This window comes from Mesoplodon bidens, assembly GCF_964165515.1.
Source record: "Mesoplodon bidens genome assembly, chromosome: 1".
Taxonomy (NCBI): domain Eukaryota; kingdom Metazoa; phylum Chordata; class Mammalia; order Artiodactyla; family Ziphiidae; genus Mesoplodon; species Mesoplodon bidens.
In genome coordinates, this window is record NC_138176.1 from 71275399 (window position 1) to 71298841 (window position 23443).

Sequence of the window (23443 nt, forward strand, 5' to 3'; positions counted from 1 at the left end):
CAGTGAAAATCATTCTTTTCATCTGGGCTTAGGTGGCTCAGATGAAAAGAAAAAGGCTTTAGGAATTTCTATTTCAGGGACTTTATATAATTTTCATTTCAGATCATGTTGGAGAATGATGAAATAATTAGGCAGAAATAATCTGACGCTAATATCTGAGAGTCCAAAGGTAAGAACTATTTACAGTATATCATTTCACCGATCTAAATATTTCCAAATAAAAACAAGTTAAAAACAGGTTTGGGAGAAATACAAGTAATTTTAAAAGTCCATAAGTTTGGAAATACACTGCGTGAAGCACATAGAAGTACAGAGAATCATAGTCCTTTGGGGGATCTACTACTTAAGCAAAGTAGTAGAGGTGAAAGTCTCTCTGAAATCTTTTCAGAAGTGAAATAAAAATGAAAACAGTAGCAGAAAGACATCTGAAAAGACTTGGAGCAAGTAATTATAATCACATGCATAAAGGGTTCATGTGCAACCTGGTGTGACAGAAACAACAATAACAACAACAACAACAACATTAGTTTTCTATTTATAATCCTCTCCTGACTTGAAGGAGAGTGAAATTGGGTCTATGGAGAATATTGTGTTTGCTGAGAAGGGTAACGGATGTAAACGGGGATTGCAAGTTTGGAATTATTAGAATCATAGGATCTGTGCTATAGTTTGGATTATAGGAACTGTGCTGATTTGTCTTGAAAAATAATGGGTGAATAGGCTTTCTGAGGCAGAGACATAGATCAAGGAGAGGCTGCAAGAAGGAAAGGTGAAGAGGGAGAAGGAAAGAGGAAGGAGATGAAGAGGGAGAGAGAGACACATAAAATTGCCTGGGAGCTGACATGTAAAGAAATACCAAAAGAGTTTTATGTTCTGAGAGGCAAATTCTCCCTTTGGGCTAATGTACAAAATCCTCAGCAAAATTTACATTTGTCATTCAGGATACATGAAAATGAAAAATAGTGATATATATGAAGATACTTAAAATCTGGGTCATATGAATAATGGTAAATGAAAACAGTAGGTTATTGGGAACTAGCTATCATACAAAATCAAGAGTCAGAATCACTTATAGAGCACTATGTGGGGGGCAGACAGGTGTCATTCTTGGCACTTTTAAGGACTGCACTGTCCCTTGTTGCAAAGAATATGTGAAGATGGAATGGCAAAATAATTTCAAAAGGAACTGTCTCCTCTAAAGGAGGAATGAAGAAAGAGGAGTAAAGGAGAAAGGGGAAATAGAAGGGCTCTCAAAAGCAAACAGCCAACTGGGGATGAGACAAAGGAGTAAAATGTTCAAGTCGAACAAACAGAAAAACAGTTTCCTCTGTTTTCTTTCTGTTTAAGGTTAAGCCTGTTAGAATAAAGTGGAGAGGAACACTACCCTCATTAAAGAGCTGTCTCACTTGCCAGGAAACTTGCATCTTTATAGCAGAGCAGAAATCTTTCTTGGTGCCAGGAAGCCCTTGACTGTATCAACCCCTGTGTCCTAGCTGTCAAGAAAGAGATTATTCATGTATTCTTTGCATTTTAGAAAGGATTTTTGTTTTTAGGAAAAATATTTTTAGCTGATGTTACCAGCTGAGGGCCTGGGGTAGAATGGGAGGCTCGTGGAAATATTTGCTGGACTAGTAAATCTGTTTTGGAGATATGCACCACTTAAGCCTAAGAATATACTCCCTGCTATCCAACATTCTCTTAACTTAACCTCTCTATTAATTATTTTCTTGACCAAGCAGCTTATATTTGATGTTGATAAAGTTAGTTTTGCAAAACACTGAAGTGTTATTTTCCTCTATGAAAGAAAGGAGGCATTTTTTTTCAGCATAGTTTGATGTTAAGGGAATTTGGAATTTTACAATGAGAAGTATATGCATGGAGGGGCTGTACATCTAAGGAAGAAGAGCTGAAATCTCTCTTCATGGCTCTGCAAACCGCAGAGTTACATCTCCACTGGTGACTTCCTAAATTCAGTGCCTGTGGAACATCTGAAGGGACAAGTGTTCCTGCAGCTGAGACAGGTCTGGCTTTAGCAGCTGTGGGCTTTGTGGGCATGTACATGCAGGGGTTGTGCCAGGCCAGAGCCTGAGCTGCCTCAATAGCTCCCACAGCAGGTCCAGGTGCCTGACTACTGCAGTCCTGGAACCTGACCTCAGTAGATCTGCACCGGTGGCCTGGTGAAAACAACACCTGTGAGTCACCAGGAACATCTGCCAGCATACCCAAGGTTAAGGTGGGACTGACAGCAGTGCCAACAACAGTGTACTTTATGAGCCTGCACAAAGCATGAAAGGGGACACAACAGAGCACACTCACAGGTGAACAACCCCAGAAGAGGAATACTCAGAGGATTCTCTCCCAGCAGGAGTACTTCAATCCTGCCTACCTCGCATCACAGATCAGAAACACAGCTAAGAAACATATCTCAGGGCCTCTACTTCAACAACTAGGGAGCACACCATACCCCTGACAGGGCAGTGACAACCACAGAGCAAAGAGGAGGCCCAGCTCAATATCCAGCTCACCCACCAGAGGACAAAAACCAGAAGCAAGAGGAACTGTGATCCTGCAGGCTGTGGAAAGGAGACCATAAACTCAATAAGTCAGAAAAAATGAGATGACAGAGAAATCAGTTGCAGATGAAGGAGCAAGATAAAAACCTACAGAACAACTAAATGAAGAGGAGATAGGCAATCGACCTGAAAAAGAATTCAGAATAATTATAGTAAAGATGATCCAAGATCTCGGAAAAAGAATGGAGGCATGGACTGAGAAGATGCAACAAATGTTTAATGAAGACCCAGAAGAACTAAAGAACAAACAAACAGAGATGAACAATACAGTAACTGAAATGAAAAATACTCTAGAAGGAATCAATAGCAGAATAACTGAGGCAGAAGAATGGATAAGTGACCTGGAAGACAAAATGGTGGAAACCACTGCCATGGAACAGAATAAAGAAAAAAGAATGAAAAGAAATGAGGACAGTCTCAGAGACCTCTGCGACAACATCAAACACAAGAACATTTGAATTACAGCAGTCCCAGAAGAAGAAGAGAAAGAGAAAGGGCCTGGGAAAATATTTTGAAAAGATTATAGTCGAAAACTTCCCTAATGTGGAAAAAGAAATAGTCACCCAAGTCCAGGAAGCACAGAGAGTCCCATACAGGATAAACCCAAGTAGGAACATGCTGAGACACATATTCATCAAACTAACAAAAATTAAATGCAAAGAAAAAATATTAAAAACAACAAGGGAAAGCAACAGATCACATACAAGGGAATCCCCATAAGGTTACTAGATGACTTTTCAGCACAAACTCTGCAAGCCAGGAAGGAGTGTCATCATATGTTTAATGTAATGAAAGGGAAAAACATACAACCAAGAATACTCTACACAGCAAGGCTCTCATTCAGATTCAATGGAGAAATCAAAAGCTTTACAGACAAGCAAAAGCTAAGAGAATTCAGCACCACCAAACCAGCCCTACAACAAATGCTAAAGGAAGTTCTCTAGGCAGGGAAAAAAAAACCTCAAAGAGACCACAACTAGAAACAAGAAAATCACAAATGGGAAAGCTAACTGGTAAAGGCAAACATACAGTCAAGGCAGGAAATCATCCATAAAAAATATAATATTACAATCAGCAACAGTGAGAAGGGAAGTTGGAAATGGGAATTGCATTTGAAATGAAGAGACCAGCAACTTAAACCAACCTTGTATATATATAGACTGCTTTATCAAAACCTCATGGAAAACACAAACCAAAAAACTACAATAGATACACACACAAAAAAGAAAAAGCAGCCCAAACACAACACTAAACATGGTCATCAGATCACAAGTGAAGAGAACAAAAGAGGAAAGGAAGAAAAAACACCTACAAAAACAAACCCAAAACAATTAAGAAATTGGCAATAGAACTACATATCAATAATTACCTTAAATGTAAAAGGATTAAATGCTCAAACCAAAAGACTTAGACTGACTGAATGGATACAAAAACAAGGCCATATATAGGCTGTCTACAATAAACCCACTTCAGACCTAGGGATACATACAGACTGAAAATGAAGGGATGGAAAAAGATATTCTATGCAAATGGAAATCAAAAGAAAGCCAGAGTAACAATATTCATATCAGACAAAATGGACTTTAAAATAAAGACTGGGGTCTTCCCTGGTGGTGCAGTGGTTGGGGGTCTGCCTGCCAATGCAGGGGACGAGGGTTCGTGCCCCAGTCCAGGAGGATCCCACATGCCATGGAGCGCTGGGCCCGTGGGCCATAGCTACTGGGCCTGTGCATCCGGAGCCTGTGCTCTGCAACGGGAGAGGCCACAACAGTGAGAGGCCCGTGTACCGCAAAATAAAATAAAATAAAATAAAGACTGTTACAAGAGACAAGGAAGTCACTACATAATGATCAAGGGATCAATCCAAGAAGAAGATAGGAAATTGTAAATACTTATGTATGCAACATAGGAACACCTCAATATATAAGGCAAATGCTAACAGCCACAAAAGGGGAAATCAACAGTAACACAATAATAGTGGGGGACTTTAACACCCCACTTACACCAATGGACAGATCATCCAGACAGAAAATTAATAAGGAAACACAGCCTTAAATGACACATTAGATCAAATAGACTTAATTGATATTTACAGGGCATTCCATTTGAAAGCAACAGAATACACTTTCTTCTCAAGTGTACATGGAACATTCTCCAGGATAGATCACATCTTGGGTCACAGATCAAGCCTTGATAAATTTAAGAAAATTTGAAATCATATCAAGCACCTTGTCTGACCACAACACTATGAGGTTAGAACTCAATTACAGGATACAATCTATAAAAGGCACAAACACATGGAGGCTAACCAATATATTATTTAATAACCAATGGGTCACTGAGGAAATCAAAGAGGAAATCAAAAAACACGTAGAGACAAGTGACAATGAAAATATCGATCCTAGATCTATGCGACACAGCAAAAACAGTTCTAAGAGGGAAGTTTATAGCAATACAATCTTACCTTAAGAAACAAGAAATATCTCAAATACACGACCTAACCTTATACCTAAAGCTACTAGAAAAAGAAGAACAGAGAGAACCCAAAGGTAGTACAAGGAAAGAAATCATAAAGATCAGAAAAGTTAGTAGAAGGAAAGAAATCATAAAGATCAGAGCAGAAATAAATGAAACAGAGACAAAGAAAACAGTAGCAAAGATCAATGAAACTGAAAGCTGGTTCTTTGAGAAGATAAAGAAAATTGATAAACCTTTAGTGAGACTCATTAAGAAAAAAAGAGAGTGGTCTCAAATCAATAAAATTAGAAATGAAAAAGGAGAAATTACAATGGATACCACAGAAATACAAAGATCATAAGAGACTACTACAAGCAACTATACACTGATAAATGGGCAACCTAGGAGAAATGGACAAATTCCTAAAAAGGGACAACCTTCCAAGACTGAACCAGAAAGAAATAGAAAATATGAACAGACCAGTCACAAATACTCCAATTGAAAGTGTGATTTAAAAACGTTCAACAAACAAAAGCCCAGTACCAGACGGCTCCACAGGCAAATTCTATCAAACATTTAGAGAAGAGTTAACACCTACCCTTCTGAAACTCTTCCAAATATTGCAGAGGCAGAAACACTCCCAAGCTCATTCTACAAGGCCACCATCACCCTGATACCAAAAACAGACAAAGATATCACAAAAAAAGAAAATAACAGGCCGATATCATGGATGAACATAGGTGCAAAAATCCTCAACAAAATACTAGCAAACAGAATCCAACAACACATTTAAAGGATCATACACCATGATCAAGTGGGATTTATCCCAGGGATGCAAGTATTCTTCAATATATGCAAATCAATGTGATACACCACATTAACAAACTGAAGAATAAAAACCATATAATCATCTTAATAGATGCAGAAAAAGCTTTTGACAACTTTCAACACCGATTTATGATTAAAACTCTCCAGAAAGTGGGCATAGAGGGAACCTACATCAACATAATAAAGGCCATATGTGACAACCCTACAGCTAACATCATACCCAATGGTGAAAAGCTGAAAGTATTTCCTCTAAGATCAGGAACAAGACAAGGATGTCCACTCACCACTTTTATTTGGCATAGTTTTGGAAGTCCTAGCCATGGCTATCAGAGAACAGAAAGAAATAAAAGGAATCCAAACTGGAAAATAAGAACTAAAACTGTCACTGTTTGCAGGTGACGTGATACTATACATAGAAAATCTTAAAGATGCTACCAGAAAAATACTATAGCTCATCAAGGAATTTGGTAAAGTTGCAGGATACAAAATTTATACACAGAAATCTCTTGCAGTAGTATATACTAACAACAAAAGATCAGAAAGAGAAATTAAGGAAACAATCCCATTTACCATCACATCAATAAGAATAAAATACCTAGGAATAAACCTACCTAAGGAGGCAAAAGAACTGTACTCAGAAAGCTATTAGATACTGATGAAAGAAATCAAAGATGATACAAACAGATGGAGAGATATACCATGTTCTTGGATTGGAAGAATCAATAATGTGGAAATGACTATATTACCCAAAGCAATCTACAGATTCCACACAATCCGTATCAAATTACCAATGGCATTTTTCACAGAATTAGAACAAAAAAATTACAATTTGTTTGGAAAAACAGAAGACCCTGAATAACCAAAGCAATCTTGAGAAAGAAGAATGGAGCTGGAGGAATCAGGCTCCCTGACTTCAGACTACACTACAAAGCTACAGTAATTAAAACAGTATGATACTGGCACAAAAACAGAAATATAGATCAATGGAAGAGGATAGAAAATCCAGAGATAAACCCACACACCTATGAACACCTAATCCATGACAAAGGAGGCAAGAATATACAATCGAGAAAAGACAGTCTCTTCAATAAGTGGTGCTGGGAAAACAGGACAGCTAGGTGCAAAAGAATGAAATTAGAACACTCCCTAACACCATATGCAAAAGTAAACTAAAAATGGATTAAAGACCTAAATGTAAGGCTGGATACTATAAAACGCTTAGAGGAAAACATAGCCAGAACACTCTTTGACGTAAATCACAGCAAGATCTTTTTTTGATCCACATCCTAGAGTAATGAAACTAAAAACAAAAATAAAATATGGGGCCTAATTAAACTTCAAATTTTTACACAACAAAGGAAACCATAAGCAAGATGAAAAGACAACCCTCAGAATGGGAGAAAATATTGGAAAATGAAGCAACCGACAAGGGATTAATCTCCAAAATATGCAAGCAGCTCATGCAGCTCAATATCACACACAAAAAAACAACCCAATCAAACAATGGGCAGAAAATCTAAATAAACATTTCTCCAAAGAAGACATACAGATGGTCAAAAAACGTATGAAAAGATGCTCAAGATCACTCATTACTAGAGAAATACAAATCACAGCTACGATGAGGTATTACCTCACATCAGTCAGAATGGCCTTCATCAAAAAATCTACAAATAATGAATGATGGAGAGGGTGTGGAGAAAAGGAAACCCTCTTGCACTGTTGGTGGGAATGTAAATTGGTACTGCCACTATGGAGAATAGTATGGAGATTCCTCAAAAAACTAAAAATAGAACTACCATGTGACCCAGCAATCCCACTCCTGGACATATACGCAGAGAAAACCATAATTCAAAAAGATATATGCACCCCAACGTTTATTGCAGCACTATTTATAATAGCCATGATATGGAACAACCTGAATGTCCATCAATAGAGGAATGGATAATGAAGATGTGGTACATATATACGATGGAATATTACTCAGCCATAAAAAGGAATGAAATAATGCCATTTGCAGTGACGTGGATTGACCTAGAGATTGTCATACAGAGTGAAGTAAGTCAGAAAGAGAAAGACAAATATCGCATAATGTGGCTTATATGTGGAATCTAAATAAATGGTACAGATGAACTTATTTGCAAAGCAGAAATAGAGTCACAGATGTAGAAATCAAACTTATGGTTACCAAGGAGGGGTGAGGGGAGTGGGATAAATTGTGAGATTGGGATTGACATACACTACTATATATAAAATGGACAACCTACTGTAATGATAACCTACTGTATAACACAGGGAACTCTACTCAGTGCTCTGTGGTGACCTAAATGGGAAGGGAATCTGAAAAAGAGTGGATATATGTGTATATATAACTGATTCACTTTGCTGTACAGCAGAAACTGACACAACATTGTAAAGCAGCTATACTCCAATAAAAATTTTTTTAAATTAAGATAATCATTATCACCAATAATTAACACCCGTTTATTGATCACAAAATACATGTGTTAACGTCTAGCAAACTGATATAGAAAACCCTTGTAAAAACAAAAGTATATGCATAGTGTAAATTCTTTTTACTAACATGAATTTTTTGTTTACTGGAATACTATATCAATAATCTATAATGGGGAGAGTTCTATATTATTTTACTAGTGGCAGGGCTAAGAAATATTTTTATTTAACAAAATATGGAAAACTTTCAAGGACAGTTTCACTTATTCAGCAAAAGATAAGTAGACCTCATTTTTGGTCCTGAGGATATAATATAATCCTGAAGACATGAACTTTCTCCTGAAGATTCAGACTAAAATCTTTCCTCTGTGTGCTGGATCTAGGGGCAGAGTATCAGGTTGGAACTCAGGAAGCCTAATTTCCAGAACTAGTTCTCCGTTTAAAGATTTTTGACCTTTAGCAAGTCACATCACATGACTGCATTTGCTTATGTATAAAATGAGAATGCAGCTGATTCACAAAACTTTATTCTTTCAATCATTTATTAATTCACCATCCAGAAATCATTATGCTACGTACTGAGGAGACAATAGCGAGTACAGCACTTCTCTTGTTCAATAGTCTACAACAGAGTTGGGAATTTACCTGTGATAAGATGCCCCACATTTCTTAGGGAAACTACCAATCATCATTTTAATTTAACCTAATTTTAAAGTACCTTATTCTTTCCTCCTCTATTTTTTTGTATACTCTAACAGTACTTGAACTTATTTTTAAATGAGGTTTAATTATAAACTGAAGAATTGTAAATGGATATTAAATGATATATTGTTGTTGAGATAAGTGAAATTTCAATTATTCAAACAATCTAGTTAAGACTATTTAAGTCTACATTAAGAACTACTTAAGCAAGGTAAAAGAGCTTGAGTTTCCTGATTTGTTAAAAATGGAAGAAAATAGTTTCCACCAGGCTTACCTCCTGGGGATATTGTGAAGATTAGTACAGTCTATGTATGAGAATACAACTTGTATAATATAAATACTCAGATATAAAGTATCATTCTGAAACCTGGTCCTTTGAGCGAGTTCTCTAAAATAACTCAACTCTAAAAACTTTTGTACAGGATTCAAGTCCAAGTTCTGCCACTTATTCATTTTGTGAGTTTTGAGATTCAATTTCATTTTTATGTAAAACAAGAAAAAATCACATAGATACTGTGAGAATTAAATAATATTCATGTGAAAGTTATTTAGAAACTGTGACTCACTGTAAAATGTAGGTCAATATTATGTTTAAAAAGATAAATGGCCAGTTTTATACCTCTTTACTTTTCTACCACATGATGCTTTCTTTTCTTCACAGTACTGGCATATATATTCACAGTAAACTGCCTAAAGTAACAGGTACCATTTACTGAGAACGGTTCTATGTGCCAGGAACTTTTTGAAGTACTTAACAAGTATTGCCTCATTTAATCCCTATACAACCACATAGTATATGCATTATTATTATTTTCATTTCAGCTTATAGGGATTGTAACCTCTCTGAGGCTCAGATAGGCTATATTCCCCAAGGTATGTGCCAGAATCAGCATTTGAACTTGGCACACTGAATAAGAGTCTCTGTTCCCAGTCATTACATTAAATTGTCTAAGAGTAACATAAAAGAATGCCATTTGTTTATCCACTCATCAACCCATTCTATATTTCTCTGAATATGTATTTTCCAATTCTCTCAAAGTTAATAAATATAATCTAATTCCATAAACAAAAAATCATTTTTAACTAAACAAAATGATTTTATGAATTTTTATATGTAAAAATAAACAAGAATCGCTGAGAAAATTCTGGGAAAAAAAGAGTAAATAGAGGTGAAGAGTTGCCCTATCAGATATTAAAGTACATATAAAGCTTCATTAATGTAACCAGTATGGTGATAATGCATGAACAGCCAGATAAAACAAAGTAGAAAGGTGACTGAGTCTCAAACACATTGGAGAACTTAGAATATGATAATTTTATCATTTTAAGTTAGTGTTGGAAAAGATGAGTTACTCAATAAATGGAGGTAGATATAACAGGAAAACATCTAGAAAATAATACTGGAGTCTCATTCCACAACTTACATAAATAAACTTCAGGTACATCTAAATTTTACACAACAAACATATTATGAAACCACTAGAAGAGTTTGATTTAATCTAATCTATCCATATAAAGAGTGATTTTATAAAATCGACAATAATTGATATTATTCTCTCAAGAGCATATTCTGAAGTATTGAGAATTGTAAGATAATGGTCCAGGTTCATTCTTTTATATGTTGCTGTCCAGTTTTCCCAACACCATTTATTGAAGAGACTGTTCTTTCCCCATTGTATATTCTTGGCTCCTTTGTTGTAAATTTCTTGAGCATATATGTGTGGGTTCTTTGCTGGGTTCTATTCTGTTCCATTGATAAATGCATTTGTTTTTATGCCAATACCATACTTTTTAATTACTGTAGCTCTGTAATATAGTTTGAAATCAGGAAGCATGCTGCCTTCAGCTTGGTTTTTCTTTCTCAAGATTGGTTTGGCTATTCAGTGTTTTTATATGGTTCCATACAAATTTTATAATTATTTGTTCCATTTCTGTGAAACATGCTATTAGAATTTTGATAGGAATTGCATTGAATCTATAGATTGCTTTAGGTACTATGAGCATTTTAACAATATTAATTCTTCCAATCCATGTACACAAAACATCTTTCCATTTGCTTGTGTCTTCTTCAATTGCTTTCATCACTGTCTCATTGTTTTCAGTGTATGGGTGTTTCACCTCCTTGGTTAAGCTTATTCCTAGATATTTTATTCTTTTTGATGCAATTGTAAGTGTTATTGTTTCCTTAATTTCTCTTTCTGATAGTTTGCTATTAGTGTATAGAAATGCAACAAATTTCTCTATGTTGATGGTGTAGCACTTGTTATTGATTTCATATGCTAAACTTAGTTTTCCTTTGAGAAATCCACATTGTGTAAACTTGGTTTCAATCTTCCCTGCACCTGTAATTGAAGCATGAGAAATATTAATGGGTAATCCATAGAGGAATCTTTTCAAGTGATTGCCACGCACTAAAGGGCTGCAGATATTTCCTCCTAAAGTGCTATCTTTTCTTATATTTTTCGAAAGGAATAAACACTTCCACTTCTCAAGTACTGTAGCAAACTAGAAAGGAATACACAGAAACTTTTCTAGGCTTTTCAAAATAATTCCTATCCACTGCCACTTAGGGAGAAGATTTAATCAAAGCAAGTGACATTTGTGATCAATGCAAAGCTTAGAGGTAGGCGGTACACCTGATTGCAGGTTGTATCCTCGGTGGGGTAGAATTTAGAGAGAGGGAATGAACAGCTATTAGTTTTCTTTACACTTCACTGCTTCAATTAGAAGTATTTCATGATAATATTATTCATATCTGTTATAAATTTTAGGTGTTTTTTGACTCTGTTTTGATTTTAGTTATTTTCCTTTAAGACAATGGGGTTTTGAAATACCCAGTTGGATAAATTTTCATTAAATCCTGATGAATTAAACTATTTATATAATTTCAGAAGTATAATAAGCAGATATGTTCTAATGGTGTTCTTTGATTTATCAGCCAAAATACAAACTTTTCTCCAAATATCTTAATGAAAAATACTTGGTAAAAAATTAGGAACTTCTATATAAAAGTGCTTACAATATTTATTTTTCTTTGTTGGGGAAATATCGTGTTATACATGACAGAAACTTAAAAATATAATTTCACGGTTTTTGACTTTAATTTCCCTAAAAAATCTACTACTAAAATGTTGGTTTTATACCTGGATGATAATCTACATTTAAAAAATATATATATTTATTTATTTTTGGCTGCGTTGGGTCTTTATTGCCGTGTGCAGGTTTTCTATAGTTGCGGCAAGTGGGGGCTACTCTTCGTTGTGGTGCACAGGCTCCTCATTGCAGTGGCTTCTCTTGTTGTGGAGCACAGGCTCAAGGCGCATGGGCTTCAGTAGTTGTGGCACATGGGCTTAGTTGTTCCGCGGCATGTGGGATCTTCCTGGACCAGGGATCGAAACAATGTCCCCTGCATTGGCAGGCGGATTCTTAACCATTGTGCCATCCAGGGAAGTCCCGATAATATACATTTTTAAAAGAAAGTAGAATACACAAGGTATGTATTTTTAAAGTATGGATATACTTTAAAAGGTATATATGGTTTTATTATTAATAATATGACAAATTATTGGATAAAAATGCCTGGAAATAACTGGTAATGTGTCATGGAGATCTAGAAATGAGAGAAGGACACAGATAGGTGAGCCATACTGCATTGTATATAAGTTTGTACATCTACATAATGTATTACTATTTGAAGTATAAGCCATATGGATAATACTAAGTATTTTTTATTGCAACATAGTAAGCAAAGTACATAGAGATAAAGAAATTGGTTATGGGGAAAATTAGACAGAAAAATTCTAGTTTATTCTCAAGGACAGTATTTTGGCAGATTCTCAGTTACCCTGACATTTACCACTGCTGATATTGCACAATAAGTGCTCTCTTAGAAAAATATATACATTTTATGTTACTTTATTTGCTACAGCTGGATAGTAAAGGAAGACAACGGTTAAGAAAAATCTCAGATTAATATCATAACATGTGATGTAAATATTAAAACACAGAAAATATGATATCAAATTCTTGATTCACCTTATTTAAATGGATATTCTCCAAGAGTAAGGGCTTTATAGGCTAAATCTGAAAAATTTGAAAATAACTGTTTTTTTTTCCCTCCTATGGTTGAGATGTTTTAACATTAGTTAAATGTCATCACAGGAAAATTGCCATTTGCATCTCTTGTTAAATTAATACATAGAAAAAAACAAGCAACTATAGGTCACTTGGAAACTGATTTTATCCTTAATGTAATTTACCTTAACTATAAATCTTGATAAAATCTACAGCTGTCTTAAATAAAAATTCTTTATTAATTAAAAGAAGTAAAATGAGAGTCAGATATAAATGTCTGGAAATGAGTTCTACATTCAATTTTACACTGAATTTGATTTTAATTTAAAAATGTTAAAGAAAAGATAATATTGATTTGCAATATAAACAAAGTCCTGTTACTGGTTTGGGATATATATATATATATATATATATATATATATATATATATATATATATATATATATCCCAGGTCACAAATTTCCTTCATAAGATCATAAAGCAAAACTGCCCACAATCTTGGAATATCCTCATTTCCACAAATCTGATGAATTTTTCTGTTTTTTTTTTTTAAGTAAAAAATGAGAGAGAAAGAGCACCATGTACAGGATGGAAGCTTTTTGCCAGTTTCTTGACTGTGGCAAGATTTTAATCTGCTGCCTTAAAGAACAGCAGTAAGGCAAGGGGTTCATGAAATTTTAGGTTCTGATCAGATCTACCATTCTAGAATAGGTCTTTTAAAAACTGCAAATGTATTTTAAATCAGCTTGTGAGTTGAACACTATATATTAAAATCTGACTTTTCATATGCCAACATGTGGTATATTACATAAAGAGAGAAGGTTTCAAGTTTTGCTGTATAATTATTATGACTTTAATAGATAGCTTTAATAATAATTTTCATTTATAGTATTTTAGCTAAGGTTTTAGTAGGTAGCCAAAATCTGTGACTATATCTGACAATAAGTAAAATAAAATACACAAAGTTCAGTTTCTTTTTCTATGCACTAAATTATTCTCACACTGGAATGTAAGCATTAATACAATAATGCTCAGAAAAGAGGATAATGTTAGAAGAGCATTCTCTCCTAAAAATTTGTAAAAGTATTATAATTTTAATTTTCAATTTGAATTTTATAGCTATGTACTGAATAGTACATATTTCCTGAAGGAGAGCTTTGGCAAGAATATTAACCAATTACCACCAAAAACAACAGAATTAACCTTAACCAAGGCTTTGGGGATTGTGTGATATTAATTGATATTTTATGTTTTTCTACTATCTGAAGATACTGTTATTTAAAGTGCAGGGATTCTGAAGTTAAAGAGGCATTATTATTTCAATATACATATTTAAGTAGACATATTTAAAACCAATGGGTACATAGCATACAGGATCTTAAAACTCAGAAAACTTACTGTAAGTTAAGGATATCTTTGGTCCAGTTATGAGGTATACAAAGTGCTTTGAAATTGTAAAATTCATCATATAGGAAAGAGTATATTAGTGTGCTTGCTAACTCTTTTGGAAAGACTGGTTCTACATATGGGACTTAAATGTTAGTCCTACAAATTGCCTCCTAGAGTTTAATAAGCCGCTTGCAGCCATAGAATTTTAATACTGATTTTCAGGTTCAACATTCCAATTTTAATTATGAGCACATATTTCTAGAGGTATTACCTTATTTCTCCAAACTAATATTTAGCCTTTTGACCTGGTACTGGCTAGAACCACTGGTATTATTTTCAAACTATTTATATACTTAGGCAGGACAAATGTAAAGTTTGAGTGAGGGCAGTTACTCTTAAATTATCTGAAAGTTTCATATTAGTTTCAATTTTATACGTGCTAGATTCTAAATAACATAGACCTGTAATTTAGTTCTGGCTGTTCTTCAGAGAATTTAATCTACAGGGCTTGAAACTGAACACACTTCCCGAAGATTGTGGGAAAAGAGAAATGGAAACAATGTTTCTCAATAGTTGCAAAGATCTTTTCAGTGATTTGACTAAAATGTCTTAAGCTTTTCTTTATTCTTGTTCATGTATATGTGGGGCCTCCGTCAACAACTGCTATCCTTTTATTAGTAGTATGCTGGCTCGGAGTTGTTTATGGAGTTATTTTTCCCAACAGTCATGAGGAGTTCACACTCTTGTAACCAATACTCTTTTAACTCAAGTCCAATCTGTTAATATCAAAGATGTATTCTCTAGGAGACGGCATATATTTAAATGGCCCATCCAGGGTAAGATGCATATCTTTGACCTAAGTAGTCATACTAAAATATGAAAAGAGCATGATTACTTGAAATAACTGTATTCCAATCCATATCAGACCATATTTAAATTTTAGATTAAAAAAGAAATTAAGAGAAGAGCTGTCTTTATTGTGAAATTTTAAATTTTTGAGCAAAATTGGTGTTTTTTCTGAGATACTGATGGTAATATCAATAAGTGACTGTGAAAGAAATACAAGGACAAAGTGATTTATTATGAGAAGTCCATGTCATAAATGTCATTTTATACTATTTGAGCCCAGACAGAACACAATCTGAGAGAAAGAAATATGGACAAGAACTTTTAAATGTCTTAATTTTTGAAATATTCTAGAAGAGTCACAGTCTCAGTTTGAATTGATATTTATACTTTGAAATTATAGAGTAATGAAGTAAAAATGGAATACTTATGGCTTACTCTCATCTGTTATACGGGGGCAAATGCAAAAATATTCCCTCTTTCTTTTGTTCCCTCTGGGATTCAACTCAAAAATAAAAAGAAGCACTCAGATTAAATTTTCATTTCTTCCTAGAAAAATATTACATGAATATGAAGGAAAAGGAACTATAATCTATAATTACTGGACTTAATTTTACTAAAATTAAACAGGGGAAAATATTTTTAAAATACTTAAAGTAGTAGGAAAGAAATAAAAGACAAGAAACTAGGTGGGAAATACAGAGACAAATTATTCTGAAAAATAGTATGCAGACCATCACATCAGTTATTTAATGTGATTATGCCTAAAACATAACTGTTAGAAAATACTGCCCCCCCAAAGAGTATCTTGCAACATGAGTAAGATGTTAGATAATGAGGGTCAAAATTATAAGATGATCATGTTACTGAAGTTCTGCTAGTTCTACGATTTTTTTTTATGCGGTGAAGACATTGTGCACTGCATTTAAAAAATATTTTATTTATTTATTTATTTTTATTTATTTATTTTTTGTGATACGTGGACCTCTCACTGTTGTGGCCTCTCCCATTGCAGAGCACAGGCTCTGGACCCGCAGGCTCAGCGGCCATGGCTCACAGGCCCAGCCGCTCCACGACACGTGGGATCCTCCCAGACCGGGCACAAACCCACGTCCCCTGCATTGGCAGGCAGACTCTCAACCACCGTGCCACCAGGGAAGCCCTAAAATATTTTATTTTACTGAAGTATAGTTGATTTACAATGTTATGTTAATTTCTGTTGTACCACAAACTGATTCAGTTATACATATATATATATACATTTTTTAATATTATTTTCCAATACGGTTTATCACAGGATATTAAATATAGTTCCCTGTGCTATACAGTAGGACCTTGTTCTTTATCCATTCTAAGTGTAATAGTTTTCATCCACTAACCCCAAACTCCCAGTCCCTCTTCTACCACCCTCCTTGGCAACCACACGTCTGTTCTCTATGTCTGTGAGTCTGTTTCTGTTTTGTAGATAAGTTCATTTGTGTCATACTTTAGATTCCACACATAAGTGATATCATATGGTATCTGTCTTCCTCTTTCTGACTTTCCTCACTTAGTATGATAATCTCTAAGTCCATCCATGTTGCTGCAAATGGCATTATTTCATTCTTTTTATGGCTGAGTAGTATTCCATTGTATATATGTACCACATCTTCTTTATCCATTCATCTATCAATGGACATTTAAGTTGTTTCCATGTCTTGGCTACTGGAAATAGTGCTACTATGAACATTGGGGTGCATGTATTTTTTCAAATTATAGTTTTCTCCAGATATATGCCCAAGAGTGGGATTATGCACTTCATTTTTAATGAAATAAAATGAAATTATATATATTTTTTAGGCTGAAATGACTAAATATATGTGAAAAAATATTTGTTTTCAAATACTGGACATCATGGTAAAATGTTAACCACACATAAGCTTTGTACACTTGTCAATAACAGAGGAAAAACATATTAGTGTTAAAATAGAATTCATTTTCTATACCAGATTTTTAAAACCTGATTGACTGTTGTTAAGTGAGTGTTTGTAGGTAAGTGTCCATGTCATAATTGGAATAAACAGTAATTGCCATATCAGTATGTCTCGCTTATCCTTGGAAAAACTTCTCAGACTTGCACTAGGTACTCATCAATTAGAGAGAGGAAAATGGAATAGATGACATTAAGATTACTTTCAAATGCACCAATTTATTAGAATATCTCACTCATTGAATCACATAATGATAGTCAGAAAAATACTAAAGGAAAAAAATAATCCTAGTAAAATATCACTATGATAATTTTATAGGTTTTCTTGTTTAATGTGAATTATTCAAAAATAGGTTTTATCATGTCACCCAATAAGTTGTACAAGGGTTTTAATGTAACTTCATCTCTTAATCAGACAACAGATGAGGGTGAGGAGGTGTGGAGAAGGGAAGGAGGGAGGGATAGATAAATGGATATTACAGAATTATAGCACATACTAAGAAAGGTGCCATTCCTGTGATAAATGAAACTTCTGAAAGACTATATAGTACATCAGAGGAATTCTGTTCAATAAAGGACAAAGATAGCTAGAGCTGCAGGAATACAATCCACTGGGACTCCTACAGTGAAATTTCAGAAGTTTCACGTGGTGTAATTAAGAATACTCTGCAAAAGGTAATAAAAAGTCTTTCTGTAAGGAAGTAAGAATATCCCAAACTGATATTGTACATGGCCAGTGGCTTATAGAAGATAAAAGGAGAGTAAAATTAAAAATTGATAAAAAGAAAAAAACAGGAAAAAAGTAGGAGTCAAGCATCAAATCATATTATATTAAAATGTCATAACTAGGTTGTTTCCCTTCTCTTTACACAAATGCTAGATAAATTATATGAAACAGTACCTTCCTTTTAGCCTTTAGCTGCTCATGATACTTGTCACAGGTGTCCCCTGGGATCTCTCCTCCCCAGAGAGTGATTCCAACAATGGCGTATGTGATACCCATGATGAGCAATGGGAAACAGTACACCAGTATAATAACAATAATATGGTAACTGTAAGAAATAAGAAAAATATATGCTGAAGAGCGTATTGGAATGAAATAGTAAGACTTTGAATTCATTCCATTTTAAGTCATAATTGAACATGACAAAGATTATTCCCACATTTTCTCTAAGTCCTCATTTCACAAATCCATCACAATACTATGCTATTGTCACTTACAATCATCCAAATGCTACCAGTTGATCTTTGTCAATCTTTACTTCGTGTATGAAAACTATAGCTGAACTGTAGTGCTCATTTAAACTACACACGTTCTCCCTTGCATAGAAGCTCAGGATGAATGCCTTTTCTCTGCTTGGTAGTCATTGAGCTAACCTAATTAATTGAGCTAACCTAATTAAATGTATAATCGGAGGAAAAGAGATGGGACAGATTAAACTGATCAATTGACATATTTTCTCCTATGTAAAACTATTACATATATCCTACAACATCATATTTGAAATAAATCATTATTCATCCAAATGAAGAAAATGTGACTAGATGCTCTGAGTCACACTGGTATTTTTCCAAAGTCATGGTACATTTGATTGCATCATTAAATTTGGTAAATAGTATACAGTTGTGTTAGTCACATCAAAATTATTATACTATAAATTATAACTAAATTTTGGGATTTCATAGCTTTCAATAAAAATTATAAGGATGCAATTAGGGAGGACTAGAAGGGCAACCAAATAACATAATAGCCAAATTAGAATTTGTATAAACTTTTGGGTGGCTTCTACTATCTTATGAAGGCTTTAAAGTAATTAAAGAGTTTGGTATGCTAGTCTTCTCAATCCCAGTTTTTTTTTTTTTTATTTTGGTAAAGGGAATCTTAAATCTTCTTGCCTTCTGTACCCTGATAGCTTATTAAGTATTAACTTAAAGTCAATGGGGAATTAAGTCAACAAATAATTTAATTTTATTATTTTGATTAAATTAATTTTGTTATCATACAACCTAAGAATTATTAATAGTATATAATGGATAGAATGCAGTCCTCAGTTTAATAACTGCTGCCTGCTTTTCCTTTAATAAGTACTTCTTAATGTTTTTCTTTAAAAATCTGGACTCTGAGTAGAGCAGAGTTTGATAAAATGGCTGCTTTAAAAGATGATCACTGTATTTGCATCATTTATTATTTTTAAAGGAAAAAATAGTTCACTAAATAAGAATTTTTTGAAATAAAATTTAAATGGTCAGCATAAAAAACAAAATGCAAACAATTGAACAATTATGTTTTTTTATTTGCTTTCCTTAAGGTGGGTTCAAATTATGAAATATCAAATTCTATCATATAGCATTCCTATTTCCTTTCTAACCTAGTGCTTAAGTTTCTTTAATGCTAAAACAAAGGAACACAACCAAGAACCTACTAAAACTTCCTTTCCCTTCAGCCAGGCTTCTTAAAAGAGCAATCTGCACCTTTGAGTTTCAGTTCCTCCCTTCTGGCTCGTTTCTCAGTGGATAACAACCTGGCTTTCCTTTGCACTTTCATTTCCAGTGATCTTATCAGCTCCTCCAGAAAATCTCCAGAGCTACCACACATAGAGGTCTTCACATTTTTCCAGTTAGAAACCTTTGTAAATTATACAAACGAATTGACTATATCATATTGTAGTATAGTATTTTTACGTGTCTCTTTCCCAAGTAATGTGTGAGCCCTTGAGGGAAATGTCTATGGCTTATCTATATAATTGTTGCTTTCAACCTGTAGTTCATTAAGTGTTCAACACATTTAGTTGAAAATTGTAATAGAGCGTTAACTTACATGAAATGTTGTTTGGGACCTTCTGGCCATTGCACATAGCAAAGAGTACGGCCCGGCATGACTTTGGTTTTGGAGTAAAGACACTGAGGGAAGGCAAGTAGAAATGCTAGAATCCAAATGCCTCCAATGACAATCTTGGTTGCAGTGGCAGACAGTCTGGGTTTCAAGGGATCAATAATGGCCATATACCTATATAAAAACAAACAAAACCATTTTGTTGACTACCTTGTTAGTGGATTTTAAAATGAGTTTCAGAGGAGTTTCCAGGGCCAGGGTTATATCTCTTCTGGTAAACAAACTGAAAAAGATTTTGCTTGTATAAAGGCAGCATAGAATAATTACGGCATAGTCTTAGGAATCAGGCAGATCAAGGTTCAAACCCTATCCTCTCACTTATTTAACTTTTTGAACTCCATTATTTTTAAAATAGAAATAAGAACACCCCTCTCTTAGTGGTGAAGTAACGATCTATAGAAATAATCTAAGTGAAAGGTATTGATTATTTGCTGCTGTGCCTAACACATTATCAGAACTCATATGTCTGCTGGATGGAATTGGAAAGATGCGTATTAAGTGCTTAAAAATATGAATTCTGTACCCCAAGACCTCCATTTTTCTTATGTATGTTTAACTTTTTAAAAAGAAAATTCTAGACAACTAATATGGATAATGTCTACATGATTGACAAAATGAGGAATCCCTCAGAAGGATATTGTCAAGATAGCCATTTAAAAGCATCCATAGACAAGTTCAGGGTTTAGATAAGGATGAATAAATCAAGTTTGACTGAGGCTATGCTTTCCTATTACCTCTAAAATTGAATTCATACTGTATCATATAAATCTCCATAGTATTTATCTATGTAACTATATATAACATAATTGTTATAGGAAAATATGTTTAAGGCTCTAAAATATTTACATATGATTTTTAGAGTGCAACTTTTTTTGTTTTGTTTTGTTTTGTTTTTGCGGTACGCGGGCCTCTCACTGTTGTGGCCTCTCCCGTTGCGGAGCACAGGCTCCAGACACGCAGGCTCAGCGGCCATGGCTCACGGGCCCAGCCGCTCTGAGGCATGTGGGATCCTCCCGGACCGGGGCACGAACTCGTGTCCCCTGCATCGGCAGGCGGACTCTCAACCACTGCGCCACCAGGGAGGCCCTAGAGTGCAACTTTTTGAGAAATTAGAAACTGTTTAAATATGGTAACAGAAGTCAAGCTTTATTCACTTGGTAAAATAGTAAGAATATGTCTGGGAGAATTAAATTCCAGTTTTAAATTGGATAAAATGGCTAATTGCCAAATTATGGCTAATAGAAGAGAAAATAACATACATCAAATGAATTATATTTTGGCATTTCTGTCAATAAAACACATTATTTAATTGTATTATTTTTACTATTGGCCATTTTGTGTTTCTCAAATATATTTTTATGTATGAAAATTTTTCATAGGTAATATTTTTATCAAAGAATGAGTATTACTTAAACCAAAAAAAATTAATCTTATGAATGGAACTATTTTTAAAAAAAGGATAATTCATTAACTTGTTTACTGCTCTTTGCTTTTGTAACTATTAGGCAGAATTAGATCTTCAGTAGATATATTGGAACTTATCTACCTACTATTCATAATGTTAACTTTAGTTGTAATTTACTTAAAGGAAGTACTCTTAATTTATTATGTATGACAACTATTAGGCAAAAGTGAATGTTAGATATGAAAAAAATAATCATAAAATGGAACCTTGGTTTAGGGAAATAAAGTGAACCATACAAAGAAAATAAAATACACATGTTTGAAACTGAAAACTGTTTAAAATTCACCTCTCATGCTTATATTGGTAAAGATAATAATAGCAACATATATTGATTGATAAGCATGACTAGACAACATTGCACACAATATATATACATATATATATATTTAGTATCCAGAAAAGTTCAATAAATGAACTAATATTATCTCTATTTTACAGAAAAGAAAACTGAGGCTTAAAGAATAAGTAGATTGTTTAAAAATGTCCCAAATGGTAAGAATTGGAATTCTAAACCAGTTCTGCCAATCCTCAAAGTTTACGTAGGTACAGATTATGGCTTTGAATATAACCACTCGTGTAAGGAATTGTGGGGGAGAAAGAAAAATATATAAGGTAGATGCCTTGAAGAGAATCAGAAGTTGCATCTTGTCTCTAAATTCAAAAGCATTTATGTGCAATATTAAAGACGAAAGTCAAATATATAAAGGCAGTAATTGTGATTGGTCATTTCTGTTCCCATTGCTATGGACTATTAATCACCATAGCATTTCTCTCATTACATTGAACTGTTGCTCTATGGTGTTTCCAGAGTCAGACATGGTACTTATCAATAAATTTTGTTTTACTGAACTGACTATTCCTCAATCTTATCATAATCTTTGCTTTTTTGCTTGCCTGGAAATTTATGAATGCTATTTGAATATTTAGACAGCTGATTTTTTGAGACTGTAATGAGAAGTTGAGTGATGTGAGCAGGTTTAGAGTCTTGTACAGCTACTACAGCATGGACAATTCAAAATAAACTACAAATTTCTTATTGATTTTTTTGTCAATTAGTTTAATGTTAGAGAAATTATTTCCTGACAGGTAGAATATGGTTTTATTTAGATTGTATGGAAACAGTCAATTTTATTCTCACTAACTAACACTTTAGTGAAAGTAGAAATTTTGAAACTTCAAGCTGACATTTTTGTCATTTCTGGCCTGATCTATTATTCATTCATTCAGCCAACATTTCTTGGATGTCTACTGTAGTATCCCAGATACTGTAGTAATACAACAATGAGAAAAAATGACCTTCACAGAACTCACAGGCTAGTGAAGTAGATAGATACTAATCAAATAATCTCACCAATAAACAAAATTACAAATATAATAAGTGTTACAAAGGCAATGCTTATGGCTGTGTGAGTGCATTTACTGGAGAAAACATTTAGATTGTGAATCAGTCTTCCCTAAGAAAAGCATTCTGGGTTGAAACTTGAAAGGGTGACTAGGCAAGGTAGCAGAAGGGTGAGCACTGCAAATATTTCTGGGGGAACAAACAACATGCGAAAAACTCCTGTGTTAATGGTGGGGTTTTATGCGTTGAATTGTGTCCCCCTAAAAAAGGTACATTGAAGTCCTAACACCCAATATCACAGAAGGTGACCTTATGTGGAAATAGAGTTTTATATAGGTAATCAAGTTAAAATGAGGTCATTACGATGGGCCCTAATTCAATATAAGGTGTAAAGGAGAACTTTGGAAACAGAGAACCACACAGAGATTGCCACATGAAGATGGAGGATTGAGTG

The 23443-nt window shown here is 34.1% G+C and overlaps 1 protein-coding gene across 1 annotated transcript in view; it reads right to left on the bottom strand.

The window, feature by feature from the left end:
- Positions 1 to 23443, bottom strand: part of TACR3 (tachykinin receptor 3) — a gene marked incomplete at its 5' end in the record, with an annotated part of 68589 nt that overhangs the window by 22037 nt on the left and 23109 nt on the right. The window contains 2 exons of the mRNA XM_081248164.1: positions 18191 to 18341; positions 20108 to 20296. Of these exons, the coding sequence (XP_081104290.1) occupies positions 18191 to 18341; positions 20108 to 20296 (340 nt within the window). The remainder of the gene's footprint in view (positions 1 to 18190; positions 18342 to 20107; positions 20297 to 23443) is intronic.